Source organism: Electrophorus electricus, chromosome 7 (genome assembly GCF_013358815.1).
Source record: "Electrophorus electricus isolate fEleEle1 chromosome 7, fEleEle1.pri, whole genome shotgun sequence".
Classification (NCBI taxonomy): domain Eukaryota; kingdom Metazoa; phylum Chordata; class Actinopteri; order Gymnotiformes; family Gymnotidae; genus Electrophorus; species Electrophorus electricus.
The window spans coordinates 22,720,615-22,745,927 of NC_049541.1; the positions used below are offsets into that span (position 1 = coordinate 22,720,615).

The window sequence follows — 25,313 nt, forward strand, 5'->3', positions numbered from 1 at the left end:
ACGCACACTCAGACTGATGTTGCTGCTGGTTCATGGCAAAATATGGAATGGAATAAGGTTTGATGACATGTATCATGTTGCGATATGTTATGTTATGGCTGGTTCATAGTTCAGAGCAAACTACAGACTGGAATCTGGATCAGTAAGAGGTTCAGCCCTGTCTGTCTGATGTTCGATGAGTGAATGATGTCAGTATTGGACCCGATACCAATCCAATAGGATCGGATTGGACCCATTATGCAGTGGCTGGGTGCAAAATTCAGCAAACTGTGAGAGCAGTCATTCACAAAGGTGAGGTGATTTTTTTTAATCCAAATAAAATAATACATTTTTAAAAACATTAAGTAATGTGTTTATTTATTTTGTTAGGCAATTACATTATTAATAAAAAATATTTACAGTTCTTGATGCAGCAGCACCTAAAAAGGAGCTATTTTCCAGAATCACCCACAGAAAAACAGTTGGATCCTTGCAAGATGGCATAAATATTAAACAGAAGGTCTATGAAGTTGACTTGGACAAAATCTAGTGTATAACCTAATTTGGTAATCTAGGTTATAATTTAATCTGTTATAACGTAGTAATCTATAGGTTATTTAAGAGGGGAACCGTATTTTGGGCAATTTAGCATGAACACCACATGCATCATACAGAATGTTGAACTGGGAAAGTGAAATGTGCTGGTAGCACAGTTTACATTGCTTTGTAGGCAAGGCATGGGGTTTTAAATATAATTTGGGCATCTACAAGAAGCCACTGGTGAGAATGCAGCTGAACTTTGAAGGAGTCATGCAACTGCATTCTGGATCATCTGCAAGGCTTTAGTTTTTCTGTGAAGAATGACTTGTAGTAGTCTAGTTTTGAGGTGATGGGGGCTGGACAATCAAATGGCTTTTCTAAAAGCCATCTTGATGTTATACAAGGAAAACTTGAATATCTGATTCTTGCTAGTAATATGGACAAAGGAAGATAAATGGTTGTCTGGTGCCACACAGATGCTTCTTGCACTTTTAGATGGTGTGATTAGAGAATTCTCAAAGGAGATTGCCAGATCAGCTTTGTCTTGCTGAGATTCAGTTTTAGATGATGGGCAGCCATTTATAATAAGATATCAGAAAGGCTGTTATCCAAGGCAAGATGTTGGTATCTTAGTAATACCCTTTGCATAGCCTTTTTCATATTTATCAAGTGTACCAGTATTTATTGCATTTCTGAAATGTTATTTCTGATTGCAATAAATCAGCAATAGATACTGATGAAGCAAATGTAACCTTTAAAATTTGTACTACTAAGTATATGTTGAACCCTATAGCCTGCACCATGGTTCATCAAAAAATTCCAGTTATGATGCTTCCAGATGCTTTAGTGTTTTTGGTTTTGTATCGCTCGATCTGTGTTGTACTGCTGTATGACATGAGAGTAGGATGCAAACTGTGTGTTAGATCAGGAAAAAGCTCAGAAACTGGAACCTACTGTTCACAACACATTACACATCTATCTTACTGCTGTGATGTGATTTTCAGCTGGTTCTTTAATTAGCGTATTTATTAGCCTATAAATAACCTTTGATGAAAACTCTATCTATCTCTTTGTCACTGGTAAGTTTCTGGCCACAGGACCATGTGTGAGTATGTGTTATCTGAATATTATTTCAAAGCTATATTGAACTGTACAAAGTCTACATGCATTCTACAAGCTATTGTATTTTTATATAGTAGGTGATGGTTGTATGCTAGGCAGGCAAGAAAAATATATAGAGAAGCAAAAATGATTTTTTTTCAAGCATTTAGTTGATTGATTAAAAAGGAGTATGTAAACTATGTCAGTCGGTATCCAGTAAAAGTGTGGTACTAGTGTGCTTTGAGTTAGGCCTTAATGCTCCTAGTGGTCACATTTTTCAAAGGAGGATAATAGAAAATATAAAGATAGGGCCATGAAAAATGAGGTGACTGGGAGTTGGATGGAAAAAAGAAAAAAGCAGGGCATGCCCAGACACTCCCATGGTAGGATGTAGTCAAGACCCAGTGCACATATTTACAGCTAGAACCATTTTCATGTCCGTAAGTGTCCAGTAAGGTAGATGTGGTTTATGTTTGTTTGTTAGAGCGGTGGTGACCTAGTGGTTGGGGTGCTTGACTTGTGAATGGGAGGTTGCTGGTTCAAACCCCGCCACTGCTGGGTTGCCACTGTTGGACCCCTGAGGAAGGCCCTTAACCCTCAGTTGCTCCTGTCTAGGTTTTGGCTGCCTGGCAGTATCCTAACCCACACCCGTCGCTGATGTTGATGGCTTGGCAGTCAGCAGTGGTATTCTGTACCGCTCTTCTATTGTGTATGATAGTTTGTTTTTTTCTTTTTTTTTTTGTATCTTTAATTATTTTTTTAAAAAGATACAATAACAAGACACCAAAGCTCCTCTTTCTTACACTGTTGTTTGTGAAATGCATGCCAATTCTGACATTTTCTGAAAATGTAGTTTTCAGTTTAATGGGACTCTCAGTGGTCATGTCAAATGATTGTGCTGGGTCCATAATGTGGTTTTCTACTGCAAGTGAAAGCACCAGGGTGATGGGCCTATATGTATAAATCCAAAATCATAAGGAGCAATTTACTGGTAAAACAAAGGCAAAAGTTTGGTTACTGCAGACCCTGCCCTGTGTAGGAAACTCCATTCACACTGATGTGAGGCTGGAAGGAGGAGCATGGCACAATAGGAGAGCCAGAAAACACTACATAGACCCATTTACATGTTACATTTTTTGTTGAGTGTAGTTTACAGTTTGAGCTCCTACTGAGTGTCATCAGTACTGTAAAAGTGAAACGTGACAATTAAGGTTTGTTTACCTTTATGCTGAATACTGAAGTACAGCTGTCTCTCCAGAAGTTGCTCATCTTTTTTTTTCTCTCTATTGTGCAATGAACTTAGTCTCCTCCTCTTTGTTTACAATCACTTTATTTTCATTTTGACAGATCTGTCATGGCATTCAACCAGAGCTACACCTATTACTTCTCAGCAATTATACATTTTCCTGTAACTGTTTTGCTTGATTTCTATTCCTTCAACAAATGAAATGAAAGAAACACACTTTACAGTGAGTAGAGCATTTTCAGCTGTAGCAGCATCGACAGGTCAGAGAGAATGAAGTGTTGCCAATTACTGCTTCCCTGGAGCTAGGCCAGGTGTGCTGCTGTGTGGAGGCTGAAGAACTGATTTACATTGTGTCCAGGCTGTAGCACAAGCAAGCCCACACTATGCATATTGCTCATTGTTTGTGACAGTTGGGAGCTCAGTGATCATCAGGTTTTTGCATCTCTGTAACAGAACTCAAGGTCACACACACAGACACACACACACACACACACATCTGTCTGCATGAGAGCAGACCGTGTCTGCCTCCTTCATGATGCTGTACAAATGCTCCTGCTGGTAGGATGTTATTTGTGTAAATAAACATTGCACATGCACACACTCTCACACATACACCACCACCTTGTATGATGGAGTGAATCAACAGACAGCCACATTGGACAATTTGATTTTATGCTTGTTTTCTCCCATAGTGGTTTATCCTTGTTTTATGTTTTAACCTTTATGGTTGGGTCTGAATTTGATATGAGCAGCCAAAGGTAATTTTGTGTGATTCAGAGATTGAAAGGATTCAGTGGTGAAAATCTGGTGACATAAATGTTTGCCATGTTTTATTGTCATTATGTGTACTTTATGCACACTCATTATGTACACTGGAGCCCAGTGTTTGGTCAAATTTCTTTAGATGAGAATAATATTTCTTTGACTTTTGTGGCCTGTATGGCCTTTCATTTTTTGGTATCTGAGTCATTCCATTGTTTTCATCATGTAGCTTACTGGGTATTGTACCCATGTCTGGATATTCTAAAGGAACTATTACATTTGAGGCACTGTTTGTGAATTCAGTTTTTGTCACAACAATTTGATGATTCAGTTCTACAATTCCCAAAATATTGTGTGTGTGTGTGAGAGATTAGGGCTACAACAACTAATTGATAATGCTGATAACAAAAAGAGTCACCTGCAGAAGATTTCAGAGGACCCAAGAGAAGTTTTCCAAAGTAAAGAAACATTTTACACTGAGGTCTTCTAAGAATACACAGGTGCACAACAGCATGACCACTTGAAGAAAAAGTACCTTGTAAAAGGAATAATTTATTCATCTTCTGTTACAAAACTGTTATAAAGTCCAAATAAAGGTGTGAAGTTCTGAGGTTTATTACCTTTTAACCCTTTGACAATTACTGCTTAATGGTGAGAACCAAATGTCTCCAATAGGAATTCTGTGATAAATATTAAGATTTTCAAAAATGCCCAGTTTTAAATGAAGAACGCATCTAAGAACATCACTTAATTAAAATTTTGTCAGTGTTATTGCTTGTGACATTCATTCTTTAATTCTGTAATAGGTGTTCCCAGTAGAAAAATATGAAAAGTAATAGTAATAAATGGTTTAAAATATCTTGCCACACTTATTAGACAAGGTTTCTCCTTTAATGACATAAAACTGAACATATAGTGACACTTTCCACAAGTGTCTTCTGTGATTGCAGTGGGGCAAGTGGGATCCCCCCCCCCCCCCCCCCAACATATCCCCAACATATAATGTATGAAAACAAATTTGTGCCACAAGACATAAAAATGTGTCTTATGTTGTCCCCCTTACAGGGCAGTTTACAGATTTAAAATTGGTGATTGCACAGCCAAGGTGTCCAATGGTTTAAGTCATTGAAACTGCAAAGGCTTAATGTGTGTTAAACGTTTAAATAATAGATTGCCAACATATAGCAAAGTTCTGTTCCTCTTAAGACCAGAAATAAAATTCTGGTGCAGTGCTAATAAATATTGTGTTATTTTAGAGACATAAGGATTACCTAGCTATATTATTATTCTTAGTCCTGTAAACTTAGTAGAGAGCGTATGCCGCAACTATACTCTGCTAACAGACTAAGTTCTAGACTGCTTTCTTCAGCTGGGCTCATGTCAGTCCAGCAGTCGCTCTCTTTTGCATCGCTCCCAACTGATCGTCTCCAAAATTGCTTTGGCCTCCCAACTTTCTCCCCTATGGATTCGAATATAGTGGCTGCCAGGTAACTGTCAACTGGTTTACATGTCTCCAGTCCTCCCCATATCTTCTTCATGGTTTGGCTTATGGGGTTCTAGTTCTAAATATATTATTTTGTTCAACTTTGTTATTTAAATGATTATAAATGTAGAGATGATGAGTGAATTCTAGAATATTCTAGATGATGTTGCAGACGACTCTGTAGTGGCTTTCTTAAAAACCCTGGTCAGGGATTTCCCCCTTCACAGCCACCTAACTTCAGTATGTAGAAGAAGGCCCAATAGTGTAATAATTTCCCAATAATTAATAAACCTAGAAATGTAATATTTGTAATGTAATATGAAATGTTTGCACTTAAGTCAAAAATGTAAATAAAATAAAAATCATGCAATAATTTGCCTAATAATTGTCATGGACATGGAACATGCAGGAAAAAAGGAGGATTGCAGAAACCATTTAGGTTTATCTTAACACTTTACTGAAGGACACAGTTTAGGATACATACACCTACATAAGACCATCATCACAACTGACATAAGTATACATATTTATAAATGTTTATTCTAATATCCGTTAGTGGTTATAAGCAGGTTTTGGCAACTTTGATTGCCAGTTGGCATAAGCTTTGTCAAGTGACAGATTTCTGGTGACATTAAGATGTCCTCTCACTCAATGGAGAGAAATGACATTGCTTATTATGACAACTGACTTTGCAGCTCAGTGATATTTTTTTGCTATGTCGGTTGGTATAATGCTGATGATATTGCACAGCTTGCCTGATCATGTAAAACTGAACAAAAAAGTGGAATTTTAAAAGATACTCCCTAGCATGTCCTGTACTGTCATGACAACGAGATGAATGACTGCTGTGTAACTGATATTTTAGTGAGGTCTTTGACACTAAGGAGTTTTTACCATGTAATGACAGATTTCTATGTATTTTACTTGACACATTAACACGGACTAACAGATTGATTAAAAATCTGTAAATGTAAACTTGTATACAAAAGTAATTAAAAGTAATTATTAAGAATGTATAAGTAAAGCGTCAATAAATAAATTGCCACAGTTGTATTTTATCATATACAGATTTTTAAACATTTGCATAACACCTGTATAACCTTTTTTAGTTAAAGAGGGTAGACTGTCATTTTAAAAGTTGCCAGTTGGTTTAAATTGGTTCCATTTGGCTGTTGAGTTGACTGAGGTATACATTTACATTATTATAGTGAAAATTAAAGTACATACAAAAACAGATAATACAAAAGTGTTTTAAAATGTCTTAAAGTGTTTTATTAAAATTGCAGGAAAAACCTCAGTCAGCTTGCCAGTTGTTGCTGTGTGGAAAATTTACAAAAGAAGCACTGCATTTCCATTACATCATGTCTAGAGAATAAAGCACCAGGAATGAGAAAATAAACTTTGAAATCTCACAGGGAGAGAGTGAAGAATGGTTGAAATTTGAGAAAGGCATTTATTAACTTATTAACCTCTGAGTGCACTTCCAATTTTAAGCAAATTTTTAAGAGTTGTACTTGTTCACTTTAACACTAGTCATCTGAAATTGTACATATAGCACAATGATCATTCAGAATTCAAATTGAAGTAGACACTTGGGCTAAAATATTCACATCCAGGAACAAAAGGCACCTTTTATTTTTGGGGTTTATAATGTCTGTGTGGATGCTATATGCTCTTCATTTCCTGATTCACTAGGGTGCGATAAAGTGAACAGTTTTGAGGATATACATTAAAGTATTAGGAGCTACATAATATTTTTTCCACTAGGTGTCCTAGACCTCTCAAAAATGCCCAATAACAAAATCTGAAGTTATCTTATATGGAATGATTTTTTAAAAGTGTGTTTAAAAAGACGTGGTCGATGTGTAAATAAATAGGAAAAGGCAAATGCAAAGTACTGAAGGCATGTTTCTCTGGGGTTAAATAATGATGTTTACAAATGACAGGTGTGCATGGTTTGGTGACATCATGAGGGGATTGGGAGCGAGGGAGGAGTTGAGCATGTGATTGAGGTGTGTATGAAGATGTGGGTGTGTGATTCTGCCTGGGTGCTGACCGGACCCTGTCAGTACCCCCTGCCTATGGGACCACTGAGCCACTGATTGAGTATGAGGGTGGCCTGGATGGCAAGGAGTGGGCCTGGATGGATGGGCACAGTGGAAGTTCAGTAATGAGCTCACCACATAGGCAGGTCCTTTGTCTGTGTTGAGAGGAGGTGGAGGAGTCAAAGAGCCACCTGTAACTTTGAGTGGACACGTGACTTGCCAACAATGTCCTGATCTTCCTGGGTAAGCAGACCCAGTATGTGACCTCATTGACATAGTGTAGCTTGACTGCAGTTTACTGACGGGCCGTCTTTTGTAGCCACCCACAATTCTTCCCCTGGCTGTTAGGTAGGTGTTTTGCCTCACCTTCGATCCACCTTTCTTTTGAATGCAGTGATAGCGACTTGGAGTAGTCAAAGTGTTCTCTCCCAAACGCTCATGCTCTCTTTGAAACTGGCTTGGACTGCCAAATGGTCAGAGGAGGAGGGATTGCATTGTGGCTTGAACTCCAGGAAGCACTCAAATGATGGAAACCCTGTTCCTGAATGGTGAAGAGAGTTCTGGGTGTATTGCACTCATGGCAGGTTGGCACTCCAGGATTTTAGGTATTCCTGGCAGTACAGTTTCAGAAACTTGCCCAGTTCCTGGTTAGCTCTCTCTGCCTGCCTGTTAGCTTGGGAATGATACCTAGAAATGAGGCTCACTGTAATGCTGAGTTTACACAGAATTCCCTCCAGACCTTTGACTTGAATTGGACTCCCTGGTCTACGACAATGTCCTCTGGCAGTCTGAATTGCCAGAAGATGTGCTGGAAGAGCAACACCACTGTGTCTACTGCGGTAGAGGTGGGAGAGGCTTCATGGGTTCAGCATGGACTGTCTCCTCTTGCACTGGACTACAAGACACCTGTGGAAGAGATTGTTGCCAAAGGAACTGATGTTTTTCATCCAGGAGATGATCATATGTGATTGCCATGTGGACGATCTTGTTAAGCAGCAGGCTAGCTCTGTCTGGAGTTCCCCTTTCAGTCCCTCGATGCACATGTACCCAAGTGCAGCATCATTCCAATGCAAGGCGGCAGCCAGCATTTGGTATTCCAGGGCATAGTTGGCTGCAGGGCAGGCACCATATTGGTGCCAAAGCAAGGCTACCCTGTCAAAGCAAAACTCGACCGCATTCCCTACCCTGCTTTGGGTGGTGAAATACCTCATTGAATTTTTGTACAAAGTCAGAAGAATAGCAGTTCATCAGGGTAGGGTCGCTGGCTACCAAGGTGGTTCGCCAGAGTTTAGCCCTCACTGTGAGTCAACTTATGATGAAGGCCACCCTTGCATGGTCAGACATAGGAGGCTGGTTAGCAAAGTACAGTTCACACTGTATCATGAATCCTTCAGAGCCTTCCACATCATCATTATAGACCTCAGGGGTAGCAACATGATATTGAACACTGCTGGCTCACAGAGAGAGCATCCACCGAGAGCTGGCCATACAGTCTACAGTGGACTGGAGCTGGGTCATGCTGCTACTTCCTGTTGTTCCCTGCCAGTTCCTATTGTTGCCTGCCAGAGGCAGAGCCCTGCAGGCTCAATGCCTTTGTTATAGATGGAGCACTCGCTATCCTCTCAAATTCAGGCTTCATGTTCTGTGACATTGCTTATGGAAAATGCGAAGTGCAAATACAGTTTATTAGCATTGAAAGGCCTTTATTAACTCAAGAATAAATAGGTTGTGTACTACAGTTCTGCTGAATTGGAGTGACATAGAGCCTCCTAGTGAGTAAATGGTTAATTGTTGAATGTTCGAAAACATGCCTGATAAGTATATACTGAGCATCATCCCTACCGCGCATGTTTTAATTAAATTTTTATTCATTCATTTTTTTTTCGTATAGAGGAAACTGTAATACATCATATAACATGACCAAGACTCAATAATAGTTATTATGAGAAAATATTATAAAATAAAAGATATTTAAATATAAAAATAAGACCAAATGAAAATATTTAGTCTTATTTCAAGTTGTTGTCCAAGTGGCCTTAAGGACAGATTGCAGCAGACGCCAGTTGTTGCAGGAGGGGTTCTTTGTGTTCATGTAACTAGAGACCGATGCATAGAAGCTGAAAAAGGTACAACTGCACGAGCCTCTGTGTGCTCTTGCATGATGTGGAAACTTTACCCAGACTTTACTAGATTTCCTTCACATGCAAGTCCTGTAAGCTACTAAGAGCATGGAAAGACTGACATAAATGTGAGAAAGCCAGAAACACTCTTTGCAAAAACAAATGACAGATGTACAGGTCAGTGGGTACTGAATCTCATCATTCTCTGTATCTTGACTTAATTTTGCTGAAAACATATAGAACCTTTTCATTGTGCATGGATTGTCACACCGCATGGCTACATTGCTGTGCAAGACTGAAAAGTTTTTTGTGGTATCTAAACATGAAAATAAAACTTGAACACAATGTCGGACTTTTATAAAAAAATGGGGTTTTTTTAAGTTTTATATTAGTAGGCATAGGTATCTACATTTAATAATAATAATAATGTTGTTGCTGCTATTTATTAACCACTTTTCATGTTGAGTCCAAAATCTTGGTCATCTATAAAAGTATATATTTGTACCTGTGTGTATTAACATAATGGAGAGAATGTAGGAACTTGCACATTTAGCAACAAGAATTCATAAAGTACTGATATATTGTTGGCATTTTCCATTTTTTTCTAAGGGGGCCAGTGACTTTTTCCACCTTGGGTGCCATGTGTGATGTATGTATTTCCTGGTGACAGTCAGATGTTGTGAAACTGCAGGAACTTCTGTCCTTCTGTATTCTGGAGACTTCATCAGGGTTGATTTTATTTTATTTTTTTGTTAATTATAATTAATTTATCACATTTTACACATGCTTTTGAAGAACTCCTCTATGTAGCTGAGATCAAGAGCATGGCTATGTAGTGACCATTTTTTTGGAACCATGATGACAATAAAGGTTTTCTATCTCTTTTCCTAATTTATTTTTAAGTATAATACTACATATATTGATTATAGTGATTATTTCAACCAATTTTATGGAAGTGTAATCATCTAATGTAATCAAATGTAACCATCATGGATTTTTGTGTCACTTGGTAGTACAGATACTCTTTTAGTCTTATTTTAAACAGTTAGAGAAAGTTCAAATCAGAGTTTCTGCTTCACAGTCTAAGAGACACTGTGTTGGAAGTAGGGATGGGGCCTTTTGACATTCGGTCATCCCAATAATTAGTTGATTAATGAGGTGTTTGTTGTTGTTGTTCCTTGTCCTGTTCCTAGTCCTTGTAAATCTAAGCAAAAGCGTACAGCATTTTAAAATATGCTTATTACTTACTCATCATAAACGTCCCTTTCTTGTTAGCTACATTAGCTAACATTCAGGGCAAGTGTAAAATTGAAAATGCCCAGCAGAATTGCCCACCTTTGTCTGGTTCATCATTAACTTTTTTTTCTGCTCATGCTGCAGGTGGGCATTTGTGATGAAGAAACATTTGAACACACACCTGCTGGGAAAACATGGACTCGGCCAGCCCAAAGAGAGGTAAGAAAAAGGCCAGTGTCCTATAAAGACACATATGTACACACACTCTTCTTGTATCTTTTATTAAGCAGCTTAAGTCTCATTTAAAATTTTTAAATATAAAAACTGTAACGCATCTTCCTCATCCCCCTTTTTTCCAGACCTCCCCCTGCTTTTGTCAGTCTCATGTCTTACTTACAACCCCCCCACCCCCTCACTTAAAGGGATGCCATTTCTTCCTGTGTGTTGTCTGTAATGTGCCACTTGTTTAGGTCTGGTTTGGCAGATGTGTATTTAAGCTGTCAGCTTGAGTTGCAGTTGTGCTGAAATGTTGAGTTGTGAAGCTTTCCCCGACATGCAAGAATTAGAGAGCCTCTTCCCACAAAGCCATTTCTTCTTATTACAGCTTAACTCCCTCAAATTGTTGTATCTGACAATAAGATATGATGTGCAACTTCAGATATTAATAAACTCCACCATTTGAATGATATTGGATGTGGACAGGTATTCCCTTTGACTCAGCAGACATCTCAGTGCACTAAAGACTTAGAATACATGATCAATGAAATTTGAACTACATCTTAGAAAATCCATAGAATTATAGAGGTACAGGGAAGTTTGGGATAGGAGATTTAAGGTGAGATGAGAACGAAGGGACTTGGTTGGCTCTGTTGGCAGATGTGACAGGCCAATACTGGCTGATTGATAACTGCAGGCTCAGAGAAAGAGTCGGAGGCCACTGGAGTGCAGGGAGATCTGGGGACAGAAGCACAGGCCCTGTTGGGGAGGGGGAGCGACTGCAAACATATGCTGTGTGGCAGGCAGAGGAGAGATGGATTACAACGGGGCAGCGTCAGAGTGCCTGTTTCATCCCTGTCTCCACAGCCCTATCCACCTGGTATTTTTAGAACACTGGGGAGATATGCTAGTCACAAGGAAAGCAGGGTGAGAGAGAGAGAGAGAGAGATAGATAGAGAGGTTTGCTGTGGGTTCTGTGAATGTGTGTTGGGAAAGGAGAGAGAAGTGGGAAGATGACAAACTCTGGACCACATGACAGGCTGTCAGGATACTGAAATACATTCCTTACCTTCTGAAACATGACACAACTAGGTCCCAATTTCACTTGGGCCCACCCCTTGTTGCAAGGTATCATGGGAAGGTGTGTGTGTGTGTGTGTGTGTGTGTGTATGTGTGTGTGTGTGTGTATGTGTGTGTGTGTGTGTATGTGTGTGTGTGTGTGTGTATGTGTATGTGTATGTATGTATGTGTGTGTGTGTGTGTGTGTGTGTGTGTGTGTATGTGTATGTGTATGTATGTATGTGTGTGTGTGTGTGTGTGTGTGTGTGTGTGTGTGTGTGTGTGTGTGTGTGTTTTGTGTCTGTGTCTGAGAGAGTGTGTCTGTTGCACCTAAACAAGAAACACACTAAGAGAATTTTCTAGAACCTCGTTAGTGCAGAATTTTCTAGAACTGCATCAGGATAGAACAATTCTTACATATAAGAATGAAATTTAAGATAATATAAAGTAAATGCTGAACATTGACAAAATAAAACTTGAAACTGCTCCACTTTTCAATAACTGGAAAAAGGCTCTACAGAGCAGTACAACTTAGTGTATTTCATGAACACACATGTAAAGTTGCACAGCAAGACCTGTTACCAATTAGGGTTACATCAAGGACTGCATTATGAGATTTAAGCTTATGGTGAACATAAGTTACATATGAGAGTAGGGGTGTGTGTGTGTGTTACTATGTGGTACATATTGTATGCATGTGTTAGTGGCCGCATCTGTGTGTATTTGTGAGTGTTGGTAAGTGGGTGTATTACTGTAAGTATGTGAATGAGCTTGTGATTGTTTTTGTCTTTGTGAGTGAGTTGGTGTGTATTGGATATAGCCCCATATAGCTGTTGCTGGTGTATGTTGACCAGTACTCCTGAAGACAGTGGAATAAACGCCATGATGGGATGTGATGGTCTTGGTAGATTGGGCTTGTTACACACATGCCATGGTGTGAGAGTGTTTGTTATACTCATGCGATGAAGAGTGTGTGTTGAAGATGTAGATGAAGATGTGTATGTGTGTGTGTGTGTGTTTGTCTGTTCATGCACTTCAATCCAGAAGCATAGCAAACTGGCAGCACCTTTGACTCCAAGTACTACTCACAAATAAGAGGAGTTAGTATGGATACTAAAATGGGACCATCCTAGGCAAACCCCCTTGGATTCATTGAGAAACATTTTTGAGCAACATACTGGACCTGTACCCTTACGATTTCTGATACATCGATGACATTTTTGGTATTTGCTACAGTCACATTAGAAAACCTTCAACTCCAAGTTCCACCAGCTCTTGAATATACATGGAGTATTGCACATACTAGCATGAAGATATCCTTTTTGGATATTTCAGTGAAGTTTGCTAATTCTTGTTTAAATACCACCATCTGTTATAAACCTACAGACTCATTCTTATTTGCAGTACAATTCTTCACATCCCAAGGCCTGTAAAAATTCCTTACTCACAGCTACTTGGACTTCAATGCATTTGCAGTGAGAATGAAGACTTCCACCAGAAAAGCATGGAAATGTATGAATATCTTCAAAAACATGGGTTTCCTGAAGAAGTTGTACAGTAGTGGCCAAAAGTTTTGAGATACAAATTTTGGTTTTCACAAAGTTTACTACGTCTGTTTTTTTGGGGTTTTTTTAAGATCCTTTTGTCAGATGTTTATATGGTATAGTGAAGTACAGTTATAAGCATTTCATAAATCTTTTAACTTTTTATTTACAAATACAACCAGTTTAAGCAAAGACGTAATATTTACAGTGTTGACCCTTCTTTTTTAATTTGCCTTGGTATGCTGGATATCGGCTTCTGGGCAAACTCTTGACTGATTGCAACCCATTCTTGCCTAATCAGTGCTTGGAGTTGATCACAGTTTATGTGTTTCTGTTTGACTACCCGCTTTTTGAGGATTGACCACAGGTTCTGAATGGGATTGAGATCTGGGGAGTTTCCTGGCCATGGACCCAAAATTTCAGTGTCTTGTTCACTGAGCCACTTGGTTATCACTTTTGCCTTGTGACATGGTGCTCCGTCATGCTGGAAAAAAGCATTGGTCACCACCAGATTGCTCCTGGATCATTGGGAAAAGTTGCTCTTGGAGAATGTTTTGATACCATTCCTTATTCATGGCAGTGTTCTTAGGCAAAATTTTGAGCACACCCACTACCTTGGATGAGAAACAACCCCACACATGAATGGTCTCAGATGCCTCACTGTTGGCATGACACAGGACTCATGGTAGTGCTCACCTTTTCTTCTCCAGACATTGATTTGTCCAGATGTCCCAAACAGTATGAAGGGGGCTTCATCAGAGAAAATAACTTTACCCCAGTCCTCTGCAGTCCAATCCTTATACTTTCTGCAGAATGCGAGTCTGTGCTTGATGTTTTTCTTGGAGAAAAGTGGCTTCTTTACTGCCCTTCTTGACAGCAAGCTATCCTCCAAAAGCCTTCGCCTCAGTGTGCATGCAGATTCACTCTCACCTGCCTTCTGCCATTCCTGAGCAAGCTCTGCACTGGTGGCGACCTGATCCCATTGCTGCATTCTCTTTAGGAGATGGTCCTGGTGCTTACTTGAATTTCTTGGGCATCCTGAAGCCTTCTTCACTGCAATTGAACCTCTCTCCTTGAAGTTCTTGATGATTCGATAAATGGTTGATTTAGGTGCTGTCTTACAAGCAGCAATGTCCTTGCCTGTGAAGCCCTTTTGATGCAATGCAATGATGACTGCACATGTTTCCTTGGATGTAACCATGGTTAACAGAAGAAAACTTCAAGCATCAACAATCTTTTAAAGCAACCAGTCTGCTCTTTTAAACAGCATGAAAGAATGATATCAGCTGCCTTGTGCTCAATATTACTTTCTCCTGAGCTAATGAGAAGATCACTGAAATGATGTTAGCATGCCATTTTGTGGAAGGGCTGAAATGCAGTGGCTGGACTGTAGTCATTTTTGTGATTAAGTTAATTTTCATGGCAAGGAATGACTTTGCAATTAATTGCACTTCATCTGATCACTCTTCACAATCTAAAGTTAATGCAAATTGCCACTATAAAAGCTGAAGCAGCAAACTTTGTGAAAACCAAAATTTGTGCTAGTCTGAAAACTTTTGGCCATAACTATAGCTTATGCCTTTGCTCATGTTTTACCTGTTCAGAGAGTGTACGCACTGACCTATAAACAATCTGCTGCAATTAAGTGTACAAGAATACACTTGGTGCTGACTTATCTTCCTAAAAATAAAACATTGGCTGATATTATACTTAAACACTTCAGAATCCTCCAGGGTGATGCAGAGACCACATCCCTTTTTAAGGATCCTCCACTAAGCTCCTACAGATGAGATGTGTGTGTGTGTGTGTGTGTGTGTGTGTGTGTGTGTGTGTGTGTGTGTGAGATTTTATATATATATATATATATATATATATATATATATATATATATATATATATATATATATGTCCATAAAGCTGTTTTAAATCCCATGAAGCTCCTGCTTCATAATATTTACAATATTTGGCAGACGCTCTTATATAGCACAACTTACATACTTATGAAGGTGATAGTACTAATCTATACTGCAAAGCTCACAGACAGACTCTCTGTTAGAGTCTGTTTAGACTGACTTACACTCTGGACTAATTTGTAAACCTATTGTATGGTTTGAATGGTAGAACCAGTAGTTAGATGTTCTAGCATGCCGTTCACATAGAAAAACTTGTTTCATTCCCTTTCATTGATTTGCTTTGTTAGTGATAACATCTCAAAGTAGTTAGGATTAATGAAAAAAATCCTAATTAGAGTTAGTGCTTGGATTAGCAAGATGCTAATATCTGGAGTTTAGGGTTAGGACAGTAGATTGTACCTGGCTGGTTTTGTTTGTCTTCCACCAGATGTGCCAGTAATAGCACATCTGTAAAGAGTAATGGCTCAGCCTAAGTTAAAATGGCAATGTGTAGGAGTACACTAACATGAGGATGAATGACTAGAATTGCTGTGCGTGTTAGTGTTCTTGCTGTGTAAGTGAGCTTATTGTTGGCAACTGGTAATGCTGGTTTGTAAAACTCAATGCTCCACACCCAGCTGAGTGATGAGTGCATGGTTGAGGCAGGGCTTCACTATCCCACAGCTACTGCACCTTCCTGACCAAGATGAATGATGCTCACATTGCTTTTAATTACCACAGCTGTGGTCATCCATTATGTTTCCTTTTCCCGGTACACATATTGTTATATTTGGACATCATTTAGTTATATTTTGGAAAATTCTTAATGCCAAGTCAAAGTCAAGACAATTTATTTATATAGCACATTTTACAACAGCCTTTGTCACAAAGCAGATTTACAGATGTCCAAGTCCAAGCCCCCAGTGAGCAAGCCCAAGGAGACAATGGCATGGAAACTCTCAACTGCATGAGGAAAAAACCGACTCAATGGGAGGCCCATCTTTCTGTGGTCAACACCGGACACCACAATATTGAACACTATCACCAATGAAGAACAAAAATTTTGTTAAGAACAAAACGTTATGAGTACAAATATGCAATGAAAGTCTATTCAGGGATTTTACAAGTCCTAGTCTCAGTTTGATGAGTGTAGGTGTGCACAAAACCTTTCTGGCACAAGAATGTCTGCCTAGGCTGATGGAGAAGTGGGTAGCCGGGGTGGAGGGGAGATGGGCCACAATGGGGGGGGGGGTCTTTAGGAAGTGGTGGGAGGAGCCACAGCAACTGAGATGGGTTGAAGCTCAGGAACAACATGACACCAGGAAGGGATGTACCTCAGCATAAAGACAGGATAGATTATTAGTCATGTCCAAATACTAAGCTGTGTGAATTTGGAATCTATAGTCTGTAAAGATAGACTCCTAAAGTTGTATATTTTATACATATTTTGCTACTGGGAGATATATGGGCTATAAATGGGATATACCTCATTCAGTTCAAGAGAAAGTTTATAGTGTAATAAATCTACAGTGGATAATGCATTTTTGCATGGAATTTTGGTAATTCATCTGAAGGTGGCTACTCAAATACAGACAAAATATATCCATAGCACATAAATGACACACCTAGATTGTTAATCGTATGTAAGACTTCATGGCTTCTTATCTAGACAATCAAAGGTCAGGCATGGTATTAATATATACATATAAATGTATTGTTATTGTTCTTTAAGCATTTACAGAATTGTGCCATGTAATGAAATCAAGGTTTCATGAGTCTCAAGTATATACTGAAAAAATAAGAATAAAAAGAGGTGATACTAAAAGAAGCAATTTTACTTTGTATACTAACACTTTAGGAATCTTCCTGCCCTTTCATGCTTTGATCCATTTATTGCAAGGAGGGAGATATGGAATAAGACATTATGACAATATTTATTTATTTTAAGCTGTCCATGTCAAGCCACGTAAAAAGCCACTTAGAATGATTAGCTGTTTCTTCTATTGTGTTTGGCTAAGTTTCAGTTTGTAAGTTTATGATCTGGAGAGACAGTAGTAATGGCCTTAGTAGGTTTTTATCTTTTTTTCCATGTGGCATTTTTGATGTGTGTTCTGTTTTTGTCACAGGAGTGTTTGTGTTAGTGGGGCCTGTATTGGGGGGATCCATGGGTGTTGGGATGGGTATTGTGATGGGCATGTTGAAGGAGGTGAGGGAGTGATGAGGGTCTGTTATGACTTTACTGTCATTTTTGTGACTAGTCATGAAAGCATTTTTATCTTCTGTCAGTAAATATCTACTGATTTTTGTGTCTTCAGCCAGTTGGTGCAGACATAACTTAGTAGCATGATACACATACATTTATTCATTTCTTTGCTATGACATTTAATATCAAATGGGAATTTGGCAAATGAGAGTGTGTACAGAATTGTTGATATACTGATGTATGGGTAGAAGTGTGAGTTTGTAACTCATATTCAGCACTCATTTAACCATGTCATAAAAATGTAAACATGCATGTCAACTTTGAATGATTGTTGAAGGATTAACCTCAGCCTGTACCATTTCGAAGGGGGTGCAAGAGGGGTGCTGGCATCCTGGACCCTGCCTTCTCAAGATGTGCAGGCATATGTGTATATATATATATATATATATATATATATATATATATATATATATATATATATATATATAATGTTACTCAATGGTAATCAAGTTTGTAGAGCACTACTACTTAATAGACCTTGTTCCTTGAGGACTGGACAGATTTTTCATCGTGCTTTTATAGCATGGTGACACTATTGGTTTAACTATTTATACACGGAATCTTAATGCACTTAGAGTGCTTAATTTATTACGCTCAATTTATTACACTTAGAAACCTTGATACAGCAGACACCAGCAATGTGTTTAGTTCTCTTCATGGTTAATCATACAGATGAAACAAGTGATTCTATGCCAGAGAAATGGCTCTTTGGTTCAGTGATCAGGGCACATGTTTACTGCCTGCAAGACCTGGGTTCAAGAGTGTGGTTGCTGTCTTCAGACTTTGCTACAAATGGTGTCAGAACTGTGAAGCCATTGGGTGTTTACCCTTGGTTAAGGAATCCCCCATTATGAGGAGATGATGCAAAGCCCAGTGTATACCCTTGGTGAGGGACATGGGTGTGATGCTAGATGAAGGATTAATGCATGTGGACCACATGGTATATGTGAAGTGCAGAAGTGTGCTTCCTGAAGGTGAAGGCAGTGTGATGTCACTTAGTAAGATAAAATGGGTGCTCTGGCTGCTGTGCCAGAAAGATGTTTTTTTGGCCCAGTTGTTGGGGCACACGTTTACTGCCTGCAGGACTTGAGTGTGGATGGTGCACTCAGCCTCTGCTACACATCAACACCAAGAAGACTTAAGAAGTTATATTTGGACTCTTATCCATCACCAGTAACAACTCTCAAATTAAGCAGGTTATGTCTTGGTGTACACATAGATATAGTCTTACAGAATATTTATACTGACTTTACATTTACTAATGGACAAACAAAAGTCATGACTGTTCTATTAGAAATCAATTTCACAAATTTTGCACAGAAGCAGTATTTAGCTAGAGAGCCTAAATGTGGCCATAGCCATCTAAGTCTACTATTGTAGCGATATTGTAAAATAACATTAACTTAGCCAAAGATCTTTTATTTTTCATATTCTTCTTCATCAAAGGAATCGAGCCCCTTGGGCTCCAAAGCTGTTATCTTTGTTACTACTTCCCACAATCGTTGCAACTTCAACTACATGTCAGTTGAATAAGGAAGGAATTGTTTCCAACATGAGGTATAACCGGGCTGGTAAGTGGTTCCTGCAGTCCAATCTGTGGATTTATGACACCTAAGAAGAGGGGGAAGGATCAAAAAGTAGTTGGATGGAACTGACACTTTCTGGGGGTCCTTCAGGATCAGTTAACCATTCAGGGTGGGCTCTGTCTATTTGCAGATGGTTCATTCGTGCTGCCTGGTACTCATGGAGTGCAGTCAGCTTCTTCAGCCAGTAGGCATGGACCATGGTAGGGCCTGGGCCTGTACAGTTCTTCATACTTGAGATCCTTTCTTGGATATCTGCTAGTGCAGTGGCTACTGGATCCTTCTACTTCTCTTGTGTACCTCTTCAGGTGGGCAGACAGAGTTGTTAATCTTTGCTTTGCAGTCTCCAATGCCTCAGGTATAGACAGCTTGTTGTACTTCTGAGATACCTTCATCACACCTTTCTGCATTTAGCTGGCTGAATTCTTTCCATGTTGCGCTTATCTTGGCCTCCAATCTCCTTCTCCATGGAGGATACTGCTCCTTGACGGTGTTCATCTTGTAGTGAAGCAATGTTGCTGTGGCATATATCAGCTGGTTGGTCTCAGTGATGGTCACAGTAGTGATTGTCTGTAGTTCTGTATTCACATCTTCCAGCAGCATTTCATGTACTTCACTTGTGACTTGGTCTTGGTAGTCTGCTGTGCCTTGGTAGTGTCCATCTTAGCCATGATCTTCAATCTCTCTCTCTCTCTCTCTGTATATATTGATCCTGAAGGACCCCAAAGAAAGGGGAAATTGCATCCACCTACCTCAGTACATGAGTGGGGCCCAGAAAGGCACTGGCAAAAACACCAGAACAGCCAAGCACCAGCTGCTTGTGGATAAAACAGTCACTTGAGACTGTAAGTCCAGACAGACCAACCTGTGCACCACCTGGATTGATTACAAGAAAGCCTATGATTCAATGCCCCACACATGGTTCCTGGAATGCTTGAGGCTGTATAACATCAACAGGACTCTAAGAGCCTTCATCATAGACTTAGTTGAGCTGTGAAAGACCAAGGAGCTACCCTGTCCCCTCTGCTGTTCTGCATAGGCCTGAACCCCCTCAGTGAGATCATCAGCAATAGTGGCTATGAATACCAGCTCTAGAATGCATCAACCATCAGCCACCTCCTGTACATGGATGACCTCAAGCTGTATGCCAGAAGTGAATGAGACATCGACTCCCTAATTTATCTCACCAGGATGTACAGCAATGACATCTAAATTCGAAAGGGATAAGTGTGTTCATGTGGGTACAAGGAGAGAGAAGGTGGACACAACAGAGGGGATCACACTACCAGAAGGTAATATAATAGATGTTGAGGCTAGCTACAATTATCTTCGAATCCCACAGGTAAATGGAAATTATGAAGAGGCCACAAGGAAAGCTACAGCCAAATACTTACAAAGAATGGGGGCAAGTCCTCAGAAGTTAGCTGAATGGGGAAAAACAAGATCCAAGATATCAATAACTATGCCCTGCTAGGCATCGGGTACTCTGCTAGCATAATAAACTGGCCTAAGGAGGAGATAGAAGCCACTGACTACAAGACAAGGAAAAACCTCACAATGCATGGAGAGTTTCATCTCAAATCCAGCACTCTGAGACTGTATGCTAAGTGGAAAGATGGGGGATGTGGACTAGTGAGTATCAGAGCCACTATCTAGGATGAAACATCCAAGATCCAGGAATATAACAGGATAATGGCTCCAAGTGACAAAGTGCTTAGTGAGCAGCTCAGACAGCAGAAACCAGAGGATGGAAATGAGGAGGAACAGGAACCATGATGGAAGGAAAAATCCCTACACAATATGTGCCACCAGCAGATAGTGGAAGTGGCTGATATGGAGAAATCCTACCAATGGCTGGAAAAGGCTGAATTGATAGCACAGAGGCAGTAATCATGACAGCACAGGAACAAGTGCTAAACACAAGATCAGTAGAGGCTGGGATCTACCACACTAGGCAGGACCCCAGATGCAGGCTGTGCAAAGATGCCCCTGAGATAATCCATCACGTAACAGCAGGATACGATGTGCCAGCAGGCAGGGCATACATGGAATTCCATAACCAAGTCTCTGGCATGGTGTACAGAAATATCTGTTCTGAGTACACTATAAATCCCCAAAGGTGGTGGAAAATGACTGTGCTAAGATCCTGTGGGACTTCCAGATACAGGCAGACAAGATAGTAATGGCTAACCAACTGGAGATAGTAGTGGTGGACTAACAGAAGAAGAAGGCTGTAGTGCTAGATGTGGCAATTCTGAGTGATAGCAACATCAGGAAAAATGAACACAAAAAGCTTCAGAAATACCAAGGGCAGAGGGAAGAGCTAGGAAAGTTTTGCAGGGTCAGAGCAACTGTAGTTCCCATGGTAATTGGAGTACTAGGGGCTGTAACACCCAAACTGGGAGAGTGGCTCCAACCGACACCAGGAACAACATCTGAGATCTCAGACCAGAAGTGTGCAGTTCAGCTAAGGTACTACGCAGGACTCTCAAGCTCCCAGACCTCTGGTAGATATATGTCAATTCACTCTGGCATCTGCTAAATTATGAAAAAGGTAGGGAATTTAGCTGGCGCTTTTATCCAAAGTAACTTACAATTATTGCTGAACACATCTTGAGCAGTTGAGAGTTAAAGACCTCAAACAAACATTGGTTAAGTGTAAAGGCCTCATTATAAGACATGTAGCTCATTTTGCAAAGTTGACTCAAAGTTACTCACAGGGCCACATTTCAAGAAGTGGTGTTATAAATGTCCAAGTCTAAGCCCCCAGTAAGCAAGCAAGTTACAGTGGTGTGGAAAAACTAAAACTGTGATGAAGAACCCTCAAGACTGACCAAGACCCAAAAATGGGAACCCTTCCTCCTCTGGTTGACACCAGACAGCATAAAAATATGAACAGAAATAAGCAAAATCCTTTGTACTTGATGTACCAGTTCAAAAGTGAATATTTAAGTAATTTCTTTTTCTTAATGAAATAGAAAAAGATTTCAGAACATTTAAGACAGAGTTTTCCTTTATGCCTTTGATGACTGTCTTCAGCTTTTAGATCATCAAGAGCAGTATTGTAACTTTCAGGGATGCACTGTGGACATGCATTTGGTTCATTACTCTGAAATTCACTTTGCATGGTTTCACAATACCTGTAAGAGAATGGATTACGTTTTCAGTAACCCCACCAATGCTGTGTGAACCCAAACTGTCACAAGCAATACAACTTGGAGCCCTTTTGACCATTTCATCACCTATAGTTATTGCATTTTCCTCCAGATCTTATAAATACACAAACATATCTGAGAAAACCTTAGCACTTCCAAATTGTTTTAAGTCATTCTCTCCACTCAGTAAGATAAGGGATATGTGATCAGCACTGAACCACACATGAGCAGGTAAATATGCCACAGAAAAATTCAGCAACAACTTTGTGTTTTTTCTTAGCAGAACCAAAGGGATTGACAATTTCAAAAGCATCCTGGTATAGAATTAGCGTCAGGCATCTTGTATTGTCAGTGAAGATCTGTTTTGACAAAGTTTTGACCATCATTTATGACAACAAAATAATCTGAATTTGTTTCACAAGACTGTCACACTGAATTCTTCAATTATTCTTATTATATTATTAAGCGATTTAATATTTGAATAAGAGGGATGTAGTAAGCGAACCTTTTAGTCCTATTTTTTGAATGCCTGAGCTGTTGATACGTTTTTCTCTGATGTCAGAGAACAGATCTGAATCCTTCAAACAAAAACAGATTTTAGAAATAACATTTTCATGGTTAGTCCCTCCCAGCTTCCATGTTCCATGGTTTCCCAGTCTCGTGTGTTTTGGTTCCATTCCTTAGTTTCTTTTTCTCCACCCCTCATTTGGTTTTCCACGCCCATCATTACTTTCACTTGTTCCTCGTTTTTAGTCTTGTTAAGTTCTTGTATTTAAACCCTGTCTTGTTCCCTTTGTCTTGGCTGTTCATTGTTTGAATGAATGTCTGAATATCTGAAAGCCTGTATCTGCCTGTAAGTTTGTACTCCATGCGTTTGTGTTTCTCCTAGCCTTCGTGCCTGTTAGCCGAGTTCTTCCTAGCATCTGTTATAGCTTGCTTCCCATTTGCTTTCGTCTGTTTGTTTATCATGTACCCCCGTACTCTATGTATTGGCTCTGTGACCCTGGACTACCCTAACGACCATGAATTTGGATTTGCCCCTAATAAATCTCGCTCTTCTCCGCATTTGCGTCAGCCTCCTTACTGCTCAACGTTACATACATCATGTTATACATGCTATTTTTAAAAGTGAATAAAAGCCAATTAGATTTTTCATCTTAATCAAAGGAAAAATATAATTTTGTATTTTAATTTGACTTCTGTCATCCCATTTGGTAGTGAAATAGTACTGTTATGGGCAATTAAAATGAAGAATGTTGTGTTTCCTGTTTCACTTCTGCTTCTCAATTGGTTAAAGACCCAGGGAGCCTAAATCTGTGTTTTCTTAATCTTAAGATTTTCTCAGAACAAAGTATACAAATACAATGTGTGTCCTATGAGTAACTTAGTAAATGAAAAATATTTTGCAGTAAATTCTGCATTTCTTTCACTATATAAAGTTTAATTTTCATCTAGATTAAAAGCATAAAAATCCACCATTTTGTCACCACCCATGGGTGAGGTTTATGTGGTGTGTGATCTTCATAATTACAGCATAGTAGCATAGAAGTAGAGTAGCACAGAAGGCTGTGAGTCTGTGACACCCAATTCAAACTTAGGACCAAGCCCAAAATATTCTCAGCTGAAACTGATGAGCCTGTTTGGTTGGTTTGGGTAGTGTTGTATCATATTTCTGTTGTATTTTGAATGGAAACTTTGTGGAATGTTTAATTTAACTATAAATTAGCATCATAGACACATCTTTAATAATTTGTAAAACATCGCCTGAGTAATTCCAATTATATGCAGTATAAGATGTCAAATATCCTATGCCAAACCATTAGCGCTTCGCGTAGGGCCCAGCCTTTAAGCAGAGTAAGGATTGAGTGTTTGGGGCTTGGAAAACAGAATCATAATTTCTTCAGTGGCTCTGCAGTAATTGACATAGAGATTGTTGTAAATGGTAGCTGTAGTAGGACTGGACAAAAAAAAGGCCACTTATAATGACTGTGTGTGTGTGTTTTCCATGATCCTTAATTATTGTTACCTGCTTTTGCGTGCTTAACAGACCCATGTCTCTGTGCCCTGTAGGAAGTATGAGTGTGAGATTTGTGACCGGAGCTTCAGTGAGAGATGGGCTCTGAACAACCATATGAAGCTGCACACTGGAGACAAGCCATACAAGTGCACCTGGCCTTCCTGCCACTACGCATTCCTCACATTGTCAGCCATGAAGGACCACTACAGAACTCACACAGGTGATGGAAAAAAACACTTACAGTTGAAGCCAGACTGAGAGATAGACATTGCCATAAAACAGCTGTACCAGTTTAATAAATAATAATAAAAAATCTTTCTTTTGTTATATTAGGGGGGAAAGTAGGAGTATCTCACACGTGTGTGTCTGTCTGTGTGTGTATGCGTTTTAGAAAAAAAGTGTGACTATATAGGAAAAGCACAGAAAAAAAAATGGTCAGGACTGCTGGTCCTGAAAAGGGTAAAGTGGTGGTGGTGGTGGGGGGGTTGTTTTGTTTTGTTTTGTTTTTTATATAAAGGACATATTGAATGTTTTTTTTAAACTGAAAGAGCAATTTCATTCCCTGAAAGGACAAAATATTTCATTTTTGTTATAGAGTTAAAATAAATTGTGATGGAGTTAACATAAATTAAAATAAATGTATAGTAAAAAATTCTTATTCATACAGATATTTATATAAATATAATACGTATGTCACGTATGACTTCATATACTGAAGTTCCAAAAGAAAAAACTGTGTGTGCTTGCTTGTTTCAGAAACAGACTGACTGAAGTATTACAAGTTGCTGTGTATGGATTGGTATAGAATTAATGTATATGTTTTACTGAACTGGAGACAGTAGGTTGTTACTGGCTGCAGATAAATAGCTAGCTCTTCTAAATAAATCAAACATAGTCCCTCCCACCTAACCTATCCAGATCTGCCCCATAAGGTTTTCAATTAGGAACACAATTGATTTCCACATTACTTCAGTTTGTTGCTTAATCTGGTGATATGCAGATAAATCTTCATATATTATCAAATTAATTTGAAAAATGAGACCCAAAATGACAAAACATCAATATAGTGTCA

At 39.2% G+C, this 25,313-nt stretch overlaps 1 protein-coding gene across 1 annotated transcript in view; it reads left to right on the forward strand.

Annotated features, from left to right (window-relative positions):
* znf407 (zinc finger protein 407) overlaps positions 1–25,313 on the forward strand; it is an 81,665-nt gene that overhangs the window by 26,242 nt on the left and 30,110 nt on the right. The window contains exons 4-5 of the mRNA XM_035528654.1: positions 10,657–10,731; positions 24,295–24,461. Coding sequence (XP_035384547.1) covers positions 10,657–10,731; positions 24,295–24,461 — 242 coding nt within the window. The remainder of the gene's footprint in view (positions 1–10,656; positions 10,732–24,294; positions 24,462–25,313) is intronic.